The 19,044-nt window shown below is 39.8% G+C and overlaps 1 protein-coding gene across 9 annotated transcripts; it reads left to right on the top strand.

Annotated features, from left to right (window-relative positions):
• The first annotated feature begins 1,322 nt into the window (after positions 1 to 1,322).
• Positions 1,323 to 15,481, top strand: LOC124057344 (protein shortage in chiasmata 1 ortholog). Of its 9 annotated transcripts, none has more exons than XM_046385457.1 (28): positions 1,323 to 1,475; positions 2,224 to 2,299; positions 2,408 to 2,537; positions 3,144 to 3,231; positions 3,337 to 3,536; positions 3,652 to 3,814; positions 3,933 to 4,038; positions 4,118 to 4,256; positions 4,335 to 4,424; positions 4,801 to 4,930; positions 5,198 to 5,276; positions 6,453 to 6,696; positions 6,899 to 7,411; positions 7,739 to 7,960; positions 8,069 to 8,263; positions 8,421 to 8,513; positions 8,788 to 8,969; positions 9,181 to 9,253; positions 9,408 to 9,477; positions 9,780 to 9,955; positions 10,046 to 10,154; positions 10,957 to 11,068; positions 11,509 to 11,630; positions 11,709 to 11,796; positions 12,618 to 12,749; positions 13,011 to 13,160; positions 14,002 to 14,737; positions 15,022 to 15,481. In XM_046385457.1, coding segments are annotated over exons 1-28 (4,506 nt in total). In that variant the 5' UTR covers positions 1,323 to 1,473; the 3' UTR covers positions 15,108 to 15,481. The 9 variants fall into 9 exon arrangements, with proteins under 9 accessions (XP_046241413.1, XP_046241412.1, XP_046241415.1 ...); XM_046385456.1 differs by having other exon boundaries at positions 5,198 to 5,292; positions 6,457 to 6,696; XM_046385459.1 differs by having other exon boundaries at positions 4,118 to 4,424; positions 5,198 to 5,292; positions 6,457 to 6,696; positions 6,899 to 6,924; positions 7,195 to 7,411.
• Positions 15,482 to 19,044: the final 3,563 nt, after the last annotated feature.

The following is a 19,044-nucleotide window of genomic DNA, read 5'->3' as shown; positions in this document are numbered from 1 at the left end:
GGATGGGTTTCTGATCTTATTTTGCACCGAGACCCTTCAGATCTGTTAACAAGCCAACCAGTTGGCCAACCAGTAAAAAGACATAAGCTCACAGTCAAAGGCACAGATGATGTAGAAGAAGAAAGAAACAGACAAGGTCTAAAGTGGCTGAGGTGAGGTAGTGTGGTATAGTGCAAATGAGAATGCAGTATAGTGCAATGAGAAAAGTCATATTTTGTTGTATGTACATAGTAGAACAAACTTTTTTTTCAATGTCATTATTGGCTGTGTCTGTGCCACATAAAAAAGCTCTTAAAAACCTCCCTGCGTATTTTTTTTAAATTTCTCTTTCCCAAAAATGTCGTAACTCTGGTTTTGAAGTTGCAGTGGAAATAGAGAGTAAAAATTCATCTTACATTATTACTTGGTGCAGTTTCATGTCAGTGTGAATCCCGTGTGGGTTGTCACTCCAGTGTGAAAACTTTCCCTATGAAACACACATTCACAGAGTGAGACGTCACTGATAATGTCTGAGTCTTAAACTGCAGCCACGTCAACAGGCCAGCATCCCCAGTGAATGATGTGCTTTTTGTCACCTTGATGAGAAACTTGTAAAATCCAAATATGGATGTTTTTTACTGACCTTTAAGAGTCTGTTAACTTAACAGTGTCCCATGAGGTCATACACAAGATTTACAAGCATACACAGGAGACAACAGAAACCCAGAAAGAAGAGCTGTGGCACACTGTAACTGTCCGACACAGGACAGCCAAGTCTCTTATTTCTTTCACTAAAGTTCATCTTTAATTGGTAATATAACAAAGCTTTCTGTCAAATGATCCAAATGACTCTTTCTTACCCAGTATTTGTAGTACTGTATGATTCCCTCATATTTAAGCTTATGATTTAACTAGACTGGACTGGTCTATAGCTCCTCGTCAGCTGTCTTTTCATAATGTGGTGAATAGTGCCTCCCTGTGGTAAAAATGAAACAGTGCATATGGTATTTAATTATAATGATAATAATAATAATAACAACAACAATAAGAAGAAGAAGCAGTACATGCGTTTAAAACTTACTGATACCACAATGTAAAATAACTCTGTTGAACTCTGTCAAGTAAAAGTGCTGTTTTAGTTCTAGAGTCTACAAATCAAGTACTGCAACACAGTCGTTATATATTCAGATGGTTTACTTACTGCTAACAATAATAAATGCATTCCGTGATTTAGTGCGTTAAACTGATTGTGTCATTTGACTTAAAAGTTGTAGTATTTGAGTTTTTAAGCTCAACAAAATCAAACATGCATTGCTCGAGAAAATAAAACGTCCTTTAGAAGTTGTGTGAGGGTTAAGGACCACCTTTGTAGTTCAGATGAAACCGATTCATGTTCAATAAACGATCTTTGACTTGATGCCTGCCAGTCAACACATTAGCTCCTCCTTATCAGCGCTTCGTCTGACAACCACACCAACATAAACCTTTGACACCATGTAAGTTTGATGTTAACCAACACATGTGTCGTTAATCAGGGTTTCATTGCTCTGTTTGAGGTGCTGAAGTTCTAATTTGAATGGAATGTTTTATCAGTTTAATGCAATAAAAAATAACGTTGGCTAAATAAGGTAATTTTGCTAGCTTACTAGCAAACCAAGCTAACGTAGCTAACGTTAATGTAAGATTTATTTTGTGATGGACAGTGGAAGCTAAATTCATTTATTAAAGTACTGTAATGTAAGGAACTTGTACTTTTTAAATTATTCCCACTGTTTGCCTTAGTAATACTCCACCACAGTTTAGAGAGAAATATTGTACGTGAGTACTCCAGTTCTTACTTCTATCTCCAGTTTGTACCGTTAGTTTGTTTACATATTCAGATTAATAATGCACATTCAGCGGATTCATTATTGGAATTCACTAGCTATCCAGGGTTTAATAAAGTAACGTCTGCATAATGGGAACTTTTACTTTTCATATTTAAGAATATTTTGATCCTAATACTTTTGTACACTGTGGTACGGATACTTTTACTTTTATTTATCTGAGTACTTTTTCCATCACTGATAATAGTTGACACACTTATTTTAGGAATGTGTTTAAATTTTCTTGTTTGAGGTGACAATAAATGAATTTGTTTTAGGTGGTTGTTGAGACACTGAGAAGAATACAAGAGTCATTAAACTAATCTTCTCCTGAAAATACGCGTATGTATGTTTGTATCACTTGTTATGACGTTTGCAGGTCTGAAAATGTCAGCTGTTTTCCTGCTCAGTTTTTTCCTGCTAACAGATACAAAGCTCTCGACTATGTTTTTGAGGTGAGTTTGTGCCTTATTAATTTTAATTAGTTTAATTAGTTAATTTTTTTTTTAGATTCTAATGCTGTGTTGCTCTACGCCCGTCTTTCCTTTCTGTCTTTATTTCAGACCACCACCAGTCTGAAATTAATGAAGGACTTGCTAGCACTGCCGACACCTTACTTAACAGCCGCCAAAGACTTGTACCCTCACAGTGGCAAGCTGCCTGATGTCACCTACAGGATACCGTGGATCAGAGGTACACAAGTGACCAAGCAGACGTCATGTAACACTGCTGAGTGATGTGGACCCTGGTTCCATGGTGCTATAGCTCAGTCCATTTTGTACTAACAACATCATTTGCAAGAAAAGGAAAAACTTTGTCACCTTTTTTGCTTTTTTACTCTTTCTGAGCAAAAGTAGCAACACGAAATTGTAGGTACTCCACTACTCCTTAAAAGTAACTAGTATTTGTTGTAGTGACAGTATAATTGTAGTGGAGTTAAAAAGTACAACAGTTGCCTCTTAGATATAATAGAGTAAAAGTATTAAGTTGCGTAAAATGAAAATACCGAAGTACAAGTACATTGAATTTGTCCTTAGGTACAGTACTGGGGTAAATGTACTTTCCAACATGATATTTCACTGCTAACAGATGGCAACAGAGTCCAGTTAAGACTTTGTGTAAGGCTGAGTGGTTTCTGAGTCTTAACAGAATTTCTTCTAATCTCTGAACAAAGTGAACAGAAAGGCATATGTAAATCTAAACATCAGCAAGGAAAGAAAACTGAAGTGTGCATCAGATCTGAGTGAGACCAGCGCAAGCAGTATGTTTCTCTATTGATTTCTCTTACACCTGTTGCAGGAAAAGTGATCTCAAACTGCAAACTCTTTGTCAGAGGTTCTGTCCTTGACGACCTGGGAGAAATAAAACAAGTTCATTCACCAGAGAGGTTATTTCATTTTCACATATACTTAAAAAACTTAAAAACTGTCTCACTGTGCATTATATTAATCTTGCTATGTTTTATTGTTTGAGTTGCAATATCAATATTTAGATACTCCAGATTTACTGTGAAACTGAGTGAGGCGGAACAGGATGTGGACGTGATACCCAGCTCTAATCCTGACTCACTGAAAGATCTAAACCAGGATGAGTATATTTGTCATTTAAAAGAGTCAGAAATCAATGATCCATGTCAGGAATCATTTATTAAGTGGACAACTGACCAAATGAAACCTGAAAAGAAGAACAAAGGTAACTTCTTGTCAGTCCTAAAAGACTGTCTGTGCATGTTATTTCATTTCTGAATTCCCTTTTACAATATATTGACTGTTTTCACTGTGACACTGAAAATATGTTTGTGTCATAGATCTCCTCCTGTCAGAAGAGCTCATGGATGTCGATTACTTGCCACAATTTAAGAGGCATTTATCCACGCTGAAAACCAAACTGTCCAGGCTAAGGATCCTTCCTGTGGCTGACCCTCTGCTGAGCTCAATGAGAGATACCGTCTCTGTGGACACCATATTCAGGTGCATATGCTCAGCTATGCTGCATCCTCAAAACTGTCCATTAGCAGCAGTAAAGTTACTTCACTAGGTTTATTTTCCCTTTCATTTCTTGGTCTGTTTTATGTTAAACCTGTTTCAGGAGCTGTGCGTCTTATGAAAAACCTCCTGATATGACCACCGGTGACATTCAGACGTGTGCAGACATTTATGAGGACTTTGGTAAAGAATCACTGATGAAGGAGGAGGTAACTAAATACGATGATTGCAGAATAATGTGCAATGAAGTATGAAATGACTTCAGCGCTGACCGTTTGGTCTCCGCAGTCTCTGCTATTGCCGATTGTTGTGGACACAATGAATCTGAACCGAGAAACGAGCGCCTTTTCCAGCATTTGTGGTCGTATGAATGTTGTTCCTGAACAACTGAATGAGGAGCCTCCAGTCCTGGATGAGCTTCATAAAGGTGAAGACAAAATGAAGAAGAGCAAGAGAAAAAAAGAGCACAGAAAAGAAAACATTTCTTCCCACATTTCCCTTTCAGATGTATCCATATCAATAGACATATCCCAGTATGAAATACCAGAGGAGCCCTACAGGATGAATGGAGACCTGATAGAGTCAGAGTTGGCAGGTAAATATTACAAAGCAAACAAAGAGTTACTTGTTCGGGAATCATAACGGGAAATCTTTCCTCCTCCTATTATTAGTTATTATTGGTATTGTTGGATATTTACTAATGGTGCATAAATATGCAAGAGGTACCTCCAGTTTTAACCTGTAATAATGCATCATATTTCATAAACCTGCTCATGTGTTTTCTAAGTAAAATCTTAATCTAAAAAGTAACTATAAATATAGTGCAGTAAAAAAAGTATAATATTCCCCTCTGAACTGTTGTGGAGTAGAAGTATCAAGTATCCATTCATTTTAAAATTCAAGTATGTTTAAGATCTGTACTTGAGTAAATGTTCTCAGTTACTTCTCAGTTAATGTGGCTTATCTTAAAGAACGTGCGATGCTGCCGACTGAAATGGAGCTGGATGTGACTTTGACGCCAACTGCCAAAACCAGTCGAAGCCAAATTTGTCTGTCCACATGTGAACTCCAAGAGGAAAAGCTGTCGCCACTTTGCAGACAGTGAGTGATGATAAAAGATCACCTTGTGGTCAGAATGCTAATGCAGTAGTTATCCTGATGAGGTTTAGTTCATTTTCACATATTTCACAGTTACTGTACATACTAATGAAGTGATAAGCACTAAGGTAACAAAGAAAACTCACTTAAATTGCTCTGGTAATCTGATAATGAAATATTAATTATAGTGGGAATTGTTATTCTTCTATTTATCCCAACAGTCACCACACCAAATTTAAGTTTTCTTTATAATCTAATTTTGTCATCCAGGTTTTTGGTGTCAGCGCAAGCTCAGAGGGAGATGGAGGCAGCACTCTGGAAGGCAGAGAAGTATCCAGCCTTCGTGGTGGACTATCTGTTGGCAGGTAATAACAGGGTTTAGTTTTACAGTTTTGTTAAAAAAAAACAAAAAAAGAGGGGCCACACCAACAAGTCACCCTTAGTGATGAATGTATAATACCAAAGCACACAACAGCAAATGCAATCAATGAATTTTCACATTTACCTAAATGAACAAAAACATTCAGATAAACAAATAAAATGCATTTAGGAACATTCATGTCACAGTGCAATGTAATTATTCTCCTCACTGGTAGGTCAGAACAGCAAAATGTTTCTTAGTGTAAAAGAGATTTAATAAAAAGATAAAACATATCCAAGTAATACAAGTAAAATAATCAAATCGTTAAGACTGGCCATAGACACACATAATAGAGTAAAGCACATTTTGTTACAAAGTGTCCCACTTTTTGTCACACAAACAATAACAACGGTGTCTGGAGCTTCACATGTGACTGCTGCTTCATTCAGTTTGACAATGTGATGCAGTGGAAAATAGTGGTTAGCACTGTTACCTCACAGCAAGAAGGTTCCAGGTTCAAATCCTGGTCTGGGCCCTTCTGTGTGGAGTTTGCATGTTCTCCCTGTGCCTGCGTGGGTTTTCTCCGGGTACTCCGGCTTCTTCCCACAATCCCAAAGACATGCACATTAGGTTAATTGGCTGCTCGACATTGCCCCCTAGGTGTGAGTGTGAGAGTGTGTGGTTGTCTGTCTTTGTGTGTTGGCCCTTTGATTGACTGGCGACCAGTCCAGGGTGTCCCCTGCCTCTCGCCTGTAGTCAGCTGGGATAGGCTCCAGCATGCACAGAGACACACACACACGCATAAATAAACTCGTGCTTTGGCCTCAGTCTTGAAGGGCTGCTGTAGGTTTTGCAAACCACCAGAGGTCATTGTTTTTCGTGAATCTACAGTTTCAAGTCATCAGTCAGTACTTACAGAAAGAAAGACCCAAAGGTTTATAAGACTTCAGCAGCCTGTTGTCATTGAACACACTTGTATAATGCCCTCTGTAGGATACAACGCTTTTGGCTAAAAGTCAGGATGTGTCTGCTTCTGCAGCCAACTTTATTTTTAAGCTATATATGAGATGTTTTTTTTTGTTATAGCGACCTGCACTATAAATAAATCTACAAAGGGTGTAAGTAAAAATGGAATCTGGTGTATTAAAATATTGATGTATTCCTGCAGAGCCTCAAATATGTGAACCAGCCGTCAGCTTCCAATCTCTGACTAAAGCCTTGAATATCGTAAACTCAGAGAAAGAAAGCTTTGCCTGTGCTGGTGACAAACTGCAGTCACAGATGGGGACGGAAGCCCTGCTGGTGGATTTGCGCAGCAACTGTGAGTTCACAGAAAGCATGAGGTCTGAGTTTCCCTCCACCAAGCATGAAGAGATGGAAGAAAAAATGTCACCTGAACATGTGGAGTGTGAGTGGTTTGTTTTTGTTTTTTTCTCCTTCTCTCCACTGAATTAGTTTTATCAGGGCAGATGTGATGTTTTTACAGTGAGCAGAGATAAAACAATTAGTTGATTAATTATTTAGTGGATGGATATCATTGAATGAATATCATTTGATAAATTTGATCGGTATGTTTTAAGATTTCTGACAAATGATCTACTTTCTTCCAGCCTCAGTCACAGACAGATTGATCCTGGTGAGTCCCACAAATAAAACGCAGTTTCCTCAAGTGAAGAAATCTGAAGCAGTTGCTTTTCACGCTGAAGCTACGGCAGATGACACGTTTCTTCAAGGAGAAACAGTTGCCGATACACGTCAGGGCAGCCTCCTGATGCACACTGTCAACACAAACGATAAGAAAGCAAAGCCTGTAAACTTAGTGTTTTCAAAACCTGCTGCTGTCACCAGAGATGAAGTTTCAGATAAGAAGTTTTCAGAAGTTTCGGCTGTGTTTTCTGCTCATGAGATCGACAGATTAAGAGATGACTGTAGGAAGGTGCAAAGTGCCCGCACTCCTGAACAGGTCACGTCTTCCAGACTGAATGTCAGAGACAATCACGGTCTGGCGGTTCCAAGGCGTCAACCTCAGAAGGACCTGGACTCTCTGTCCATCCTCATGATGATAAGATCTCAGCAGATGGCTCCAGATACTGCAACACCTCGAAGCTCAGGAAACACTCCAGGTAGACTGGTTGTGCTGCTGTGGCCAGTTTGGTTCAAATGACTGAACATTCTCAAGATAATTTCCAGCACATGAACATGATTAATAACACAGAGCTTAAATAATTAGTGAATTAATTACTCGATGAAGTCAGCAACTATCATTTTTAGTAAATAGTAAAACTGAATCAGTTTGAGTGTCAGACCGTTGAGCGAACCCAAAGAGTCATTTTAAGACTTCCCTTTGCACTCTGGGAACTTGTCATTTGCTGACATTTTATTGACCAATTTATAGACAGATTGATGACTGACTTATTTCACACACCGTAATCTTTCCCTTTTTGTATCAGCACCACACATTGACCAGCAAGCACCTGAGCAGCAGCCGCGTCCAGAGCAGATGCAAAGATCAGTCAGGTGGCCAGCGTATATTAGCCGCACTGTGTCAGAAGTTGTTACCAGAGAGCAAGAAGGGGCTTTTCAGCTCACGGGTCAACTGGTCCGTCATCTTGGCACCGAGTCCATCACTCAGGACAGACACGGCAGCAGAGTAATACAAGTCCAATCTACTGGTGCGATGCTCTCACGGCATCTTCAGTTCAAATACACCAAAACATGTAACTTAAATTGTCCCAGTTGGAAAAAAGCATAGTTAGATGGTTCAGTGTGCTGCTTTACAGACAGCCAGCAGCGTGCCTACTGCGAACTACTCTCTTACGCTCAGCCGTGTTTGAGTTCTGCCAGACAGCTGGGGCTTAACTTGCCGGGATGGGGAGACTTCAGCTGCCTGGCCTCAGACCAGACACACTTCCTACTCAAGCAGCAGGAGAAGGCGCTCTGTAGGACACGGGCACAGAGTACAGAGCTGGTCAGAGGTACACAATGTCGTTTCATAATGCAGAAACACATCAGTACAACCTCATTTGTGGCTTGTAGCTGTATATTGTACTGAGATATTAATATATAAACAATTTAGTCAATCTACATTAGGAAAGATGTGAAATCCCACTGCTGGTTTTGTGTTCTATGCAGATCTGAAACAACTTTTCAACAAGGCAGCTCTGATTCACGTTCTGGTGATGTTCAAGGAGCTGCTGCTGAAGTGTGACCTCAGTACTGCACTGGGTCAGTATAAACTGACAGATGTGCATTTTTACTACTAAACACAGAAAAAAACACCCTTATTATCATTTATTAAGAGTTTTAATTCTTCAGTCTTTCTTTAAGAATTTGCTTTTAGAAGATAGAGTCTGTGTGGTTTCTGATTTGATCCACGGTGCAGAAAAATGCAAACAGCCCCGGGTTTGTGAGTGTTCATTTCGCAGTTTCCCAACACTGGTTATAACATAGTATATTCTATACTTTTATACGTTTATGGTCTTCTGCATATGCACTGAAGAGTACCTGACGCAGGCAGCCGAGGCATGCGCTGAGCCGCGTCTGAAGCAGCTGATGAAGAGACTGCAGATCATCCTCTACCTCAGTCACAAGAACCCAGAGTCCAACTTTAAACTGCTGAAGCTGCAGCAGCTGCTGGCTACGTGGATGCACAGCAGGAAAGAACAGGGCACCATGAAGAAAGTCAGTGTTCACAACGAGATACAAGACAAGCTGAACTATTGTTTCGCTCCATTTCATTGTAAACACCTGCTACAGTTGTAGTTAGTCATGAAGATGAAGTCAGATAACATAAAATGCTGTACTGTAAATGATTAGTCATAATCATGATCTCACTGTCTAATGTTTTGGTTTTTTTTTATTTTCCATTATCCTGGTTGATTTGTCTCTGTAGATTCTTGTCATAGTATCAGTTGACTGTGACGACAGCAGATCTGAAATTATTAACACCTTGAGCCAAGTGACTGGTGAGCAACTTTTGATCTCTTTCAGCAATTTCACTAACCAGCTAGTCAGTAGCACTGTTAATAAACTAAATACCACTGTGGAAACAAGTGACGATAAAACACGTGATCGTGAATGTGTCATGTAGTTAAGTATGTTGGGTTTTTGTCATCTCAGGTGCTACTGTAACTACAGTTTGTCCTGAGGAGGGCAAGAAAAAACTGAATGGTGCAATTGTGGTCAGCAGGTAAGAATGTTTAATGTTCTTTAGTATTTTTGTATTGTACAAATATATTTGTGTTCTTTATAAATCACATCCACATTTTCTTGGGGTTGTTTCATATCTCGACATCTTTTCTTTGAGCTTATTGCTTCTCGGGCTTATGAGGACAGACTCTGTGCCATACGTGTGAAGAACAAGTGTGCTTTGGCATACTTTAGTAAACAGTAATTGTTTTACTGTACTGAAGGAAATAATTCAAGCTGCTATGTGGTATGTTGAACAAAAGCGTTTTTTTTTTTTTCCCCACTCCCATCCTGTTCCACCAGCACGCACGACATAATGTGTGTTGTGGTGTGTGAGCGACATGTAGGCCCGGACTTCCCCTGGAACTGTTTCTCTCTACTGGTGGAGTACGACCATCCAGGCCATTCACCATGGGCTGCAGTCTGCAGGGAATGGAACATCAGTCACTTCACCTTCAACACAATCATCTCAGACACTGGTCAAATACACATTATTCATACTAATGTTACAGTGATGTGCAATGTGATTTGTTTTTCTCTAAATGTGTGTGTGTGTGTTTTTTCCCTAGAAGAGAAGGAAAAGGCCTCATGGTGCCTGGAGGACAGTGTGCCATATGTGTTGTTTGCGACAGACAGGCTTCTCAGCTGTCCAATGCTGCTACAGACACTCGAGTCAGGGTACATTGTCACTTTCATTGAGTCTGATTAAATCACATCCAGCCAGTAAGAAGCCTGCATTTCCATATTTCAACAAAACCTACAATGGGCCATGTTACCAAAAACCAATATTATGATCATTTTACAGCAAATAAAGTGGTTTAATAATATTTTTAATAACATCAAGCCACAGCAACCACAATGTGCATCATCAAGTATGAAAACCTGTTTAATGACAGTAGAGATGGAGACAAGATGAGACCTTATTTGTCCTTTTTATCAGTCAACATTTTGATTCTGGTGACATCTGATGATTTTTTTTGTCAAGCCACTTCTTTATTAAAAAAGTAAAATGCTCATTACGTAACAGTTACACGTAAACCTGGTTATTGAAGGCTGACACTAACAACTGTATTTATTATCAATAATTTCCATTAATTTTTCATATTTTTGATTATTTGTTCAAGTGTATAAATACAGTGAAAAATGGCCATGTGATGGCATGTTTTTTTCTGATCATGTTCAATATCCAATGATGTTAAGCAGAAAAGCAACAAATGTGAAGCCTGATTTTTTTGTTTTTTTTTTCCCAATTATCAAAAGTGTTGCACATTAGTCTTCTAGTTAGCAAATAACAGAATCGTTGTTTGAGATTTCCTGGTTGAAGTTACGTCTTAATTCAGACATGTTAAGAATAAATCTCTTCAGAACTATTTTTACATTCAGGTGTAAAAATGTGTTTTTTCGATCACACTTCACAGTGATGATAAGCTATCATTTAAATGTTATATGTTGAAAGGATGTTGTGTCTGTCGTGTTACAGGTATAATATAACTGTGTTGGAGAGGAGCCACTGTCCGTCCTTGCAGATGCTCGGAGGGACCCATCACCACACTGTGATCACAGTGGATGAAAGCACCGCCGTCATCATTCAGGTACCAGTGACAGAGACATCTGTTGAATCCTTTAAAGGACAAACACACACACAAATCCACTGTGAAGCTGATTATTTACCATGCACGTCGTTGGTACAGAACAGAAATGCTGAGAAATAGTTCAGTTTCTGCAACTGTGTGTGTTTGTTCTGACTTAACCTACTGTCTGGGATGCATTTCAGACTGAAGACCAGTTAATTTGGGACAAAAGCAATGTCCAAAATTGAGAAAAAGCTGTTTTTTAGGTCAGTGATTAAGGCTAGTGAAGTACTGGTAAGGGTTATTGTTATTCACCTTTATTTAAAAAGGATAGGCCACTGAGAGCAAGCTCTCCTTTGCAGTGATGCCCTGATCACAGTACTTAAAAAGTCCTGGGTGAGTCTCCACGAAATGCAAATCTATAAAACACACATTTTGCATGTTTTTGTGTGTGTATGCAGGATGTGGATGAACTCTGTGAGGAGCGAGCAAGTGAGAGAATAGTGATGAGGCTGATTGCTCTCTCTCTGCAATACAGCTGTTGTTGGCTCATCCTGCACTTCCCAAACAGCCAGGGAGGAGGGTCAGTGTCAACGCACACACACACACACATCTTGTACTCAAAGGCTCACCATTACTGTTTTTGTCTGTATGATTGCAGATTTTCCAGCGAGACCTTCAGCAATTTGGTGTTAGTTTATTCATCTCTGGTACTCTTAAATGCGAGGTCAAAGGATCTTAACGTCAAGGTAGAACATAAACAAAGCACAAATGTTTTTTTTCTGACTTCAACAGTTAATGTTTCTATCAACTTTATGTCCTTGGTTCCTGTCAAAAAAAATCTCCACACACCACCACACCACCACAAATGCTTGTAAAAATTCAACACATCATTTGGTCGATCTGTTTAGTCATAAAAAAGTAGTTACAGGTAATGCAGTATTTCTTTTAACTGACTCTCTAACTACCACGGGTAGAGTTACTTGTATATTATGGTTGTGGGCAAATTAACTATGTAAACCAGGGGTTTTCAACCTTTTGTGACTTTTGTGACCCACTTTTGATTTCCGAGGAGCATCTTCCCAAATTTCACAATGAAAAGGGAAAAAAACATCTCTTTTGCTATTATAAAGGATTTTTTGCTGCTACTTTAATCTTTCGGCTTCGTAACACATTTCAGTTGTTTTGCTTAAGTGTCTCTGGAGGTTTGATGTTTTTAACACCTCAATTGAGTGGATTTCACCACATTCAGCACACTGCTTTCAGCTCATTTCCTGCCATTATGAATCCAAATTAAATGTATTCATGGTCATATTTTCTGACTGTGTGGTAGCCGTTATGTCTTGAGCACATGCGGTTACTGGTGCAGGGTTGTCTCCCACATCAGAATTTTAATTTATTTTTTATTTATTTATTTTATTTTTTAAATGTGAATTCTTGAATGCATTTAGAAATAACTAGCTTTGTAAATGACCACTGCCTCCACAGCCCACTAGATGGCGATCTGAGGTCCAACACAGGGCCATGCCTGAGAATAGCTGATTGAAATCACTGCTACTGTGTTTGTCAGGTGTTGATTGAGACTGAGATGGCGGAAATAGCCAGATGGATCAGTCAGATCTGCTTCCACAGCCTGATGGCCAGTGACAGCGATGCTCTCAAGTACCTGAACAGAGACTGGCTAACTGTGAATCCCTCAGAGGTGATTTCTCCTACATAGATTGGGCTAATATGTGGCTTCATTAATGACTTTAAATCACCTCATGCAGCATAACTGCAGGGTACACTCCTAAAGAGATGCTCCTTTTTATCCTTATCATTACAAATTCTACATACACTGGTCAGCCACAACATTAAAACAACTGACAGGTGAAGTGAATAAAATTGACCGTATGTTCGCAATGCAATGTTCACGTGGATGTTCTTTGACGCACACCACTTAAATACCTTGTGTTCTCCCCAGGAGGAAAAGTGTTTGTTGCAGTTCCCGTGTATTAACCCACTGGTTAGTCAGCTAATGCTGAGGAGAGCACCATTCTTCCAGTGGCTCCTGAGGGCCTCTCTGTCTCAGCTGAAGGGGCTGCTCCCTGAGGTTCCGATCAAAGTACTCAAGGTGATCAGAGATGCATCACTGCGCTTTAATGTAGCATTTAGGGTCAGCTTTCAGAAACATCTACTGAGAAACGTATATTTCTTTGACTGCCTTGAAAAATACTAATTTAACTCCTCCAACTCAAACAATAGCTATCACAGGATCAAGTGAAGTTGAACACTTTCTAATGACTGCTTAACGCCAATAAAACAAAATGACCAACCCCTCCCAGCCATTGTGTTTCAGACTAGATTCATGTTACTTCAGTCGTGAGAATCAAATGTCTTCTGGGCCTCTGGGAACCACATGAACCTACGTTGTGTTGTTTGTTTGTGCAGATGCACAAAAATAAGCCACTGGAAAATACTGTAGTTAGATGAAAGTCATAGTAGCTGCAGTATTTTACAAGTTTCAGATAAAATTGCTACATTCAACATGAAACTGTATTTGCTTTTTATGATGCCCTTTGTGGTGATCTGACTAAGAATTAGGATTATTTTTATTAATTCTTTAGTCTGTGAGATATTTTGAAATGTCAAATAGTGAAAAGTGAAGCATATGAGAAGGTAAAACCAACAAATGTTTTTATTGGTTAAAACTGATTATCTAAATAGTTTGCAATTCTTTTCTTTTTTTTTGATCAACTAGTGGATTGCTTAACTTTGACTTGTGGCAACACTACTAAGAAGAATGAATTATATTACATGTGTCAAAATCACTATGCTTCACAATAAACTTATTTCTATAGGACAGCTCATGCATTAAATGTAATTTGCTTAGGAACAAGGTAAAAAAAAAACTTACTTGAAGAAAACTGAATCTTTTCAGTATTGAACAACTCCTCTTCTCTTCTTGGTTTTAGATGTTCAGTGACACCACTTCCCTGTACTCACTGATCTCAGACCCAAACCAACCTAAGTCTCACATAGCCATCACTGAGACAAACCCCCAGACTAGTTCATCAAACAGCCCCTGGACCACCACTGCTGACCCTGAGCATAACCCTGACCCAGTACCAGAACCCCTCATCAACCATCCCAAACAATTCCGCACCTTCTGTAAAGCACACTCAGTGGTGCAGGATGGCAACACAGATTTCAGATTCAGTCTTTCCTTTGGCGGTCCAGATGTTCACCTCCGTAGGATCCGGTCCAGCCGTGATCCATGGAAAGGGAAGGACAGAGGCCAAGATAAGGTGAAGTTTTCTGGCTGGAGAGGCGGAGCTAGAGCAGTTGGGGGATCTGTTCAAAGAGTAAACGATGAGTGGACACAGACGGCTCCAACAAAGCTTGACAGTCCTTTCAAGCTGAACTATTTCTTCAGTTACAGCCTCATTCTGCAGCAGTCAGCTGACAGCTACACATCACTCCAGACCAGCACAGTCCAGCACACAGTCCAGCACACAGTCCAGCAACCAGATAGCCAACGCGTGTCCTACAGTGTGAGCCCTCCTTCAGTGTGGCGTCGAGGCCAGGTCAGCAATCACTGCTTCACCAGCGGTGGAGACACAGCTACAGTTTCAGCTAACTATGGCTTCAAATGCTGGAGGGGTCAGGAGAGGAAGAGGAGTGACAAGGCTGCAGGTTTGGTTAGAGCAGGTGAATGATAGTGGCTATAGGTGCATTTCCATCCACCCATTCTGTGTTGAAGATAATGTAGCCCTCTTCAAATTACTAAGAATTTAATTGAACCTAATGGGGAAAACACCAACTTTTTATCTCAATAACCCAATTTCTAATATAAACATGATAGTATTGGAAAAATTCATTAAATTGTAATTTACTTTTGCAGATTTTCTTTGAATGGAAACCTGACTTGTGTCTGTTTTAGTGACTTTTTAAAGCTTCAGTTAACAAACTGAGATATTTCCTTTGTTTTGCAGTGTTGACACCACTGAAGAAGAGCAGGTTAAGCTATGAGAGGGTGCCCGGCAGAAGTGATGGACAGACGAGGCTTAAACTATTTTAGGCATTCATGCCTAGAATAAAGACATGAGGGCAATAGATGCCAGAATTTTCTATATGTAAATAACTTTATAGGTTTAAGTTTGCTTGGTTCCACTGCAGAGTATCCACTGCAAGATAAATTGCCATTTTTTAATTTTTTCCTAGAAAACAAATTCTACCTTGTAGACATTTATGATATATTTAACAAACAATTTTGTGCAGCTGAAAAAACAGTAGAAATATGAATTTGTTCCTGACAAATAATTAGTATAAATTCTGTTAAGTCAAATATAAAATACTAATATTTTATTGTTTTACTGATATTTTATATTAGTGTTATTGTATTTATTAGTGCTTGTTTTAAGACTGATTAATCATTAAATCAAAAGTTACAACACTTGTTTATTTGGCATGTTATTTAAGTGTCCTGCACCCTGTAACTCCTTCACCTAACGTCTTAACTGGATGCTGATCTATAAACACATAATGAATGGCAATATAAAACGAAACCTTATAAATGCCCACGGTGTTATAAACAATTTATTATGTGTTTATATACTGCTTCCAAGTAATAAGTAAGACTGTGTTGCAAAGTTATTTTTACATAATAAGATTAAACATCAAGATTACAACTGTGTGCACATTTTGCTTTTGTTTTGGTTTTTCCCCTCTAATGAGCATGCACAGTAGTGGAAAACAAATTGTGATTTATGGTTGGAGGAATGGGATCGGGGGTCTTTCCCAGCTAAACTGATAAAGCTTCTCATCTTAGCAGCTCCAATGGTGGGGCTATTTTTTTCCCTTTTTTCTTTTTCATTTAGTGAAGCAATCCCCTTATCATCGTCTCTCAGCATGTGGAGAGAGTGCTTATCTTCACGAGCCAGCAGAGTGAAGCCAGCTCCCTCAGGAATGATCCCCAGACAAAGACGACCCTGTGGGACATTGAGTCCAAGCCTCCCTGCCTCTGGACAGCCATATGCAGCGTTGGCTAGCCATCATCAATAACTGCCAGGTTTTTTTGGGGTTTTTTTTTTGTTTTGTTTGTTTGTTTGTTTTTTGTCGGGGGGGGTGTTTTGTTTTGTTTTTTAAAAACATCTCTGTCTGTCTCTGTGGACTGGCTTTCTAACACGCAGTGAACAAACAAAGAGACAGACTAAATGGTTTGCTTTTTTAATGGCACAGGGACAAAAGCCGAGCCTTCCACATATGAAGGCTGGGTAAATAGCAGCGTAATGGTGCAGGAATTGCCCCTGGTTACACTTTAGGCCTGGACTGAATGGGGTAGGAGAGATATTGTGGGAATTAACAGGCTGTTTAAACCAAAGTCATCCTTTAGATTCAGATTCTCCTCTGACTGAAGCTATAAAGGTCACACAGCTGTTATCTTTAATCACAGCCAGCAGTTAACTGTGTCACCTGTGTGTTTCCTCTGTAAATAAGGCTCAGAGCCCGAGCATCAGAGGTGGAGGGTTCTGTGACTAACCTGCTCACAGCAATTATTAAATATGGACATCTACAAAGTAAGGGCAGACTGATCTGTGATGGATATTTTGGAACTGATTTTTAAAAAATACTCATGAGATCAACATCATTTATCCAGAAATTATCAGGGCAGTGGATAATTATTTGTGAACCAATTATTGACCAAATAATATCTCATACAAGTCCACATCTATTGTGCTGGTGGTGTGGTAATAACACAGGAGTAAGCTGGTGAGGGTCTTCAGTGAAGTCAGTAAACTAAGCAGATATTTACTGGCTTATTAAGGTATTTCCCAGTTTTTTGTTTCCCATGTTTTGCTACTTGGAGTATTCGTAGTCTAAGTGTTTGTGTTAGGTGGTGTGTTTGTGTGCTTTGATGTTTTAATTAACAGCCAGATAGGCCAAAGACAATTTCCCACTGTATAGAGAGGTGTAAATCTGGAGTGAGTAACTCTATATGTAAATAAATAAATAAAAGCTGCAACTAACAACTGTTTTTAATAGAAAAAGCAGCCGTGGCCTAGAGGTTGGAGAAGCGGCTTGTGATCGGAGGGTCACCGGTTCGATTCCCCCACCGGATGGGCAGGACAAATTTGGGTGTGGTGGAGTGATTAACGTGAAAAATGCCCCCCCCCCCTTCATTTAGCTGGCTGATCTGCCCTTGAGCAAGGCACTTAACCCCCAATTTGCTCCCTGAGTGATTGATGCTGCCCACTGCTCCTGTGTGTGTTTCACTGCATGTAATTTGCAGGGTGTTGCCTGTGTGTTCAACTAAGGATGGGTCAAATGCAGAAGACAAATTCAGTGTGTGTATGTATGTATGTAAAAATATATACTGACAATAAAGCTGATTCTTCTTCTTCTCCTAATATCAAGCTCAAGGAGATTTATTCAGTTGGTTTGTTTTAGTTGAGCAACACTCAATGCGGTGACGCTTTCAAATTACTCATTTTGTCACTGCAGTAGTTCATAATTGAAATATATTGATTTTACAAGAACATAAAACAGAGAAAATAAAAAATCCCCAGCTTTGAGAGACTGATATTTGTCATTCTTGCTTAAAAGTTCATTCTTGCTCTTACTTAAAAGTACAATTACAAACTCAGCAGTAACTTCTGTCAGTCAAGCTTCCTGGTGCTTGACCTGATCTGACAACATGACCGAGTCATCCCATTCTGTCTCAGACTCTCACAGTTTACATGTCAAAATGCTACACTCCATTCAACATAACAAATTCCACAAGTGGCTTCATAGCTTGTCATGCTTATTCTGCCTTCAGCTCCAAGCTTTATGACAGACAAATTACAACAAATCAGGTATAATCATTACCTGGCCAAAATATCCATGTGATGAACTGGCCAAAATGTCCTAATGTGTCTGTGGACGTTCACCCTGAGGAGGAGGATGGATGGAGCCAGAGATCGGCAGCGCCTGGCCTGCAGGTGCAGCCTCTTGGACGTGCAGGAGGGCCCATGAATGGCCGATTCAGAAAACGGCCCCCATCGGGCCTGTTCTCCAGGCCCGGGGCTAATCCCAGCCCCTAATCGGATTATGTAAATTCCTACTCCACACAGAGACTTTTATGGAAGGCTGCGTCTTTGAAACAACACTTGAAGGGTGTAAAAAGGACAGTGACAATTGGTTAAACTAGACTTGTGTTTTTTTTTATCTGAACGGAGGTTGAAAGTGGGAGGCAGGGAAGAGGAGGGAGGAGGGTTTGGAGAGAGGTGAGTCAGGACGCTGTGCTCTCCCTCTTTCCTCTGTAATTTATGTGTGGCCCCATGGAATGGCTCAACAAGATTACCATAGTCATAACAAAACCCATATTGTTTGACTGTCAATCTGGATATGGTATTTTTACCTTTTGTGGCCCAATCAGGCTGAATTCAATAGCAGAGCGGCCAGTGACATCAAGGTCTTTTCCTCAGTGGAGGGGAAGGTGGGTTGTCCATGCCTAATGTCAGAGAAACAGAAAGGAACAAGTGTCCGCCACAGTAAGAGAAGGATCAGAGAGACGAATGTCTCAGTTTCACTTCAATGGGAATTTATTTGTCACCTTTAGTGCAAACCATCAAGGATTAAATGAGCAATGAATCATAAAAGCAGCACAAATGATCACTTAAAAGGCTGTTGAGAGCTGCAAAAAAAAAGACCCAGAATCCCCTCAAATGTTACTCAGAAACACCTATGAAAATCATTTCAACTGATGACTTATGGACAGTGTCATCATAAAGCCGCCTGCACTGGTTCTAAAGAAAGGAGGTGGTGTTTTAACACCAACCCAACACAATGCCACAGAAGCTCCACAGCAGCACACGTCACACAATAGGGTTCACCCTGCTATAAAATGTGGGATGCAAGCATGCAGCAGTCTTTCCCCCTACTCTCTCCTTCTCTCTCTGTCTCTCTCTCTCTCTCTCTCTCTGTTCCCCATCCCTCCCTCCCTTACACTCTCTTTCTTTCACTCTCTTCTTCCC

This window comes from Scatophagus argus, chromosome 4, assembly GCF_020382885.2.
Source record: "Scatophagus argus isolate fScaArg1 chromosome 4, fScaArg1.pri, whole genome shotgun sequence".
Taxonomy (NCBI): domain Eukaryota; kingdom Metazoa; phylum Chordata; class Actinopteri; family Scatophagidae; genus Scatophagus; species Scatophagus argus.
This window is presented reverse-complemented; position numbering and strand designations above follow the sequence as displayed.

What these genes read in the sequence shown, in the direction of transcription:
- LOC124057344 (XM_046385451.1), top strand. An exon ending in AATCACTGATGAAGGAGGAG is followed by an intron (nt 4,039 to 4,117) that starts GTAACTAAATAC and finishes TGGTCTCCGCAG; the next exon opens with TCTCTGCTATTGCCGATTGT. An exon ending in TAACTGTGAATCCCTCAGAG is followed by an intron (nt 12,750 to 13,010) that starts GTGATTTCTCCT and finishes TGTTCTCCCCAG; the next exon opens with GAGGAAAAGTGTTTGTTGCA.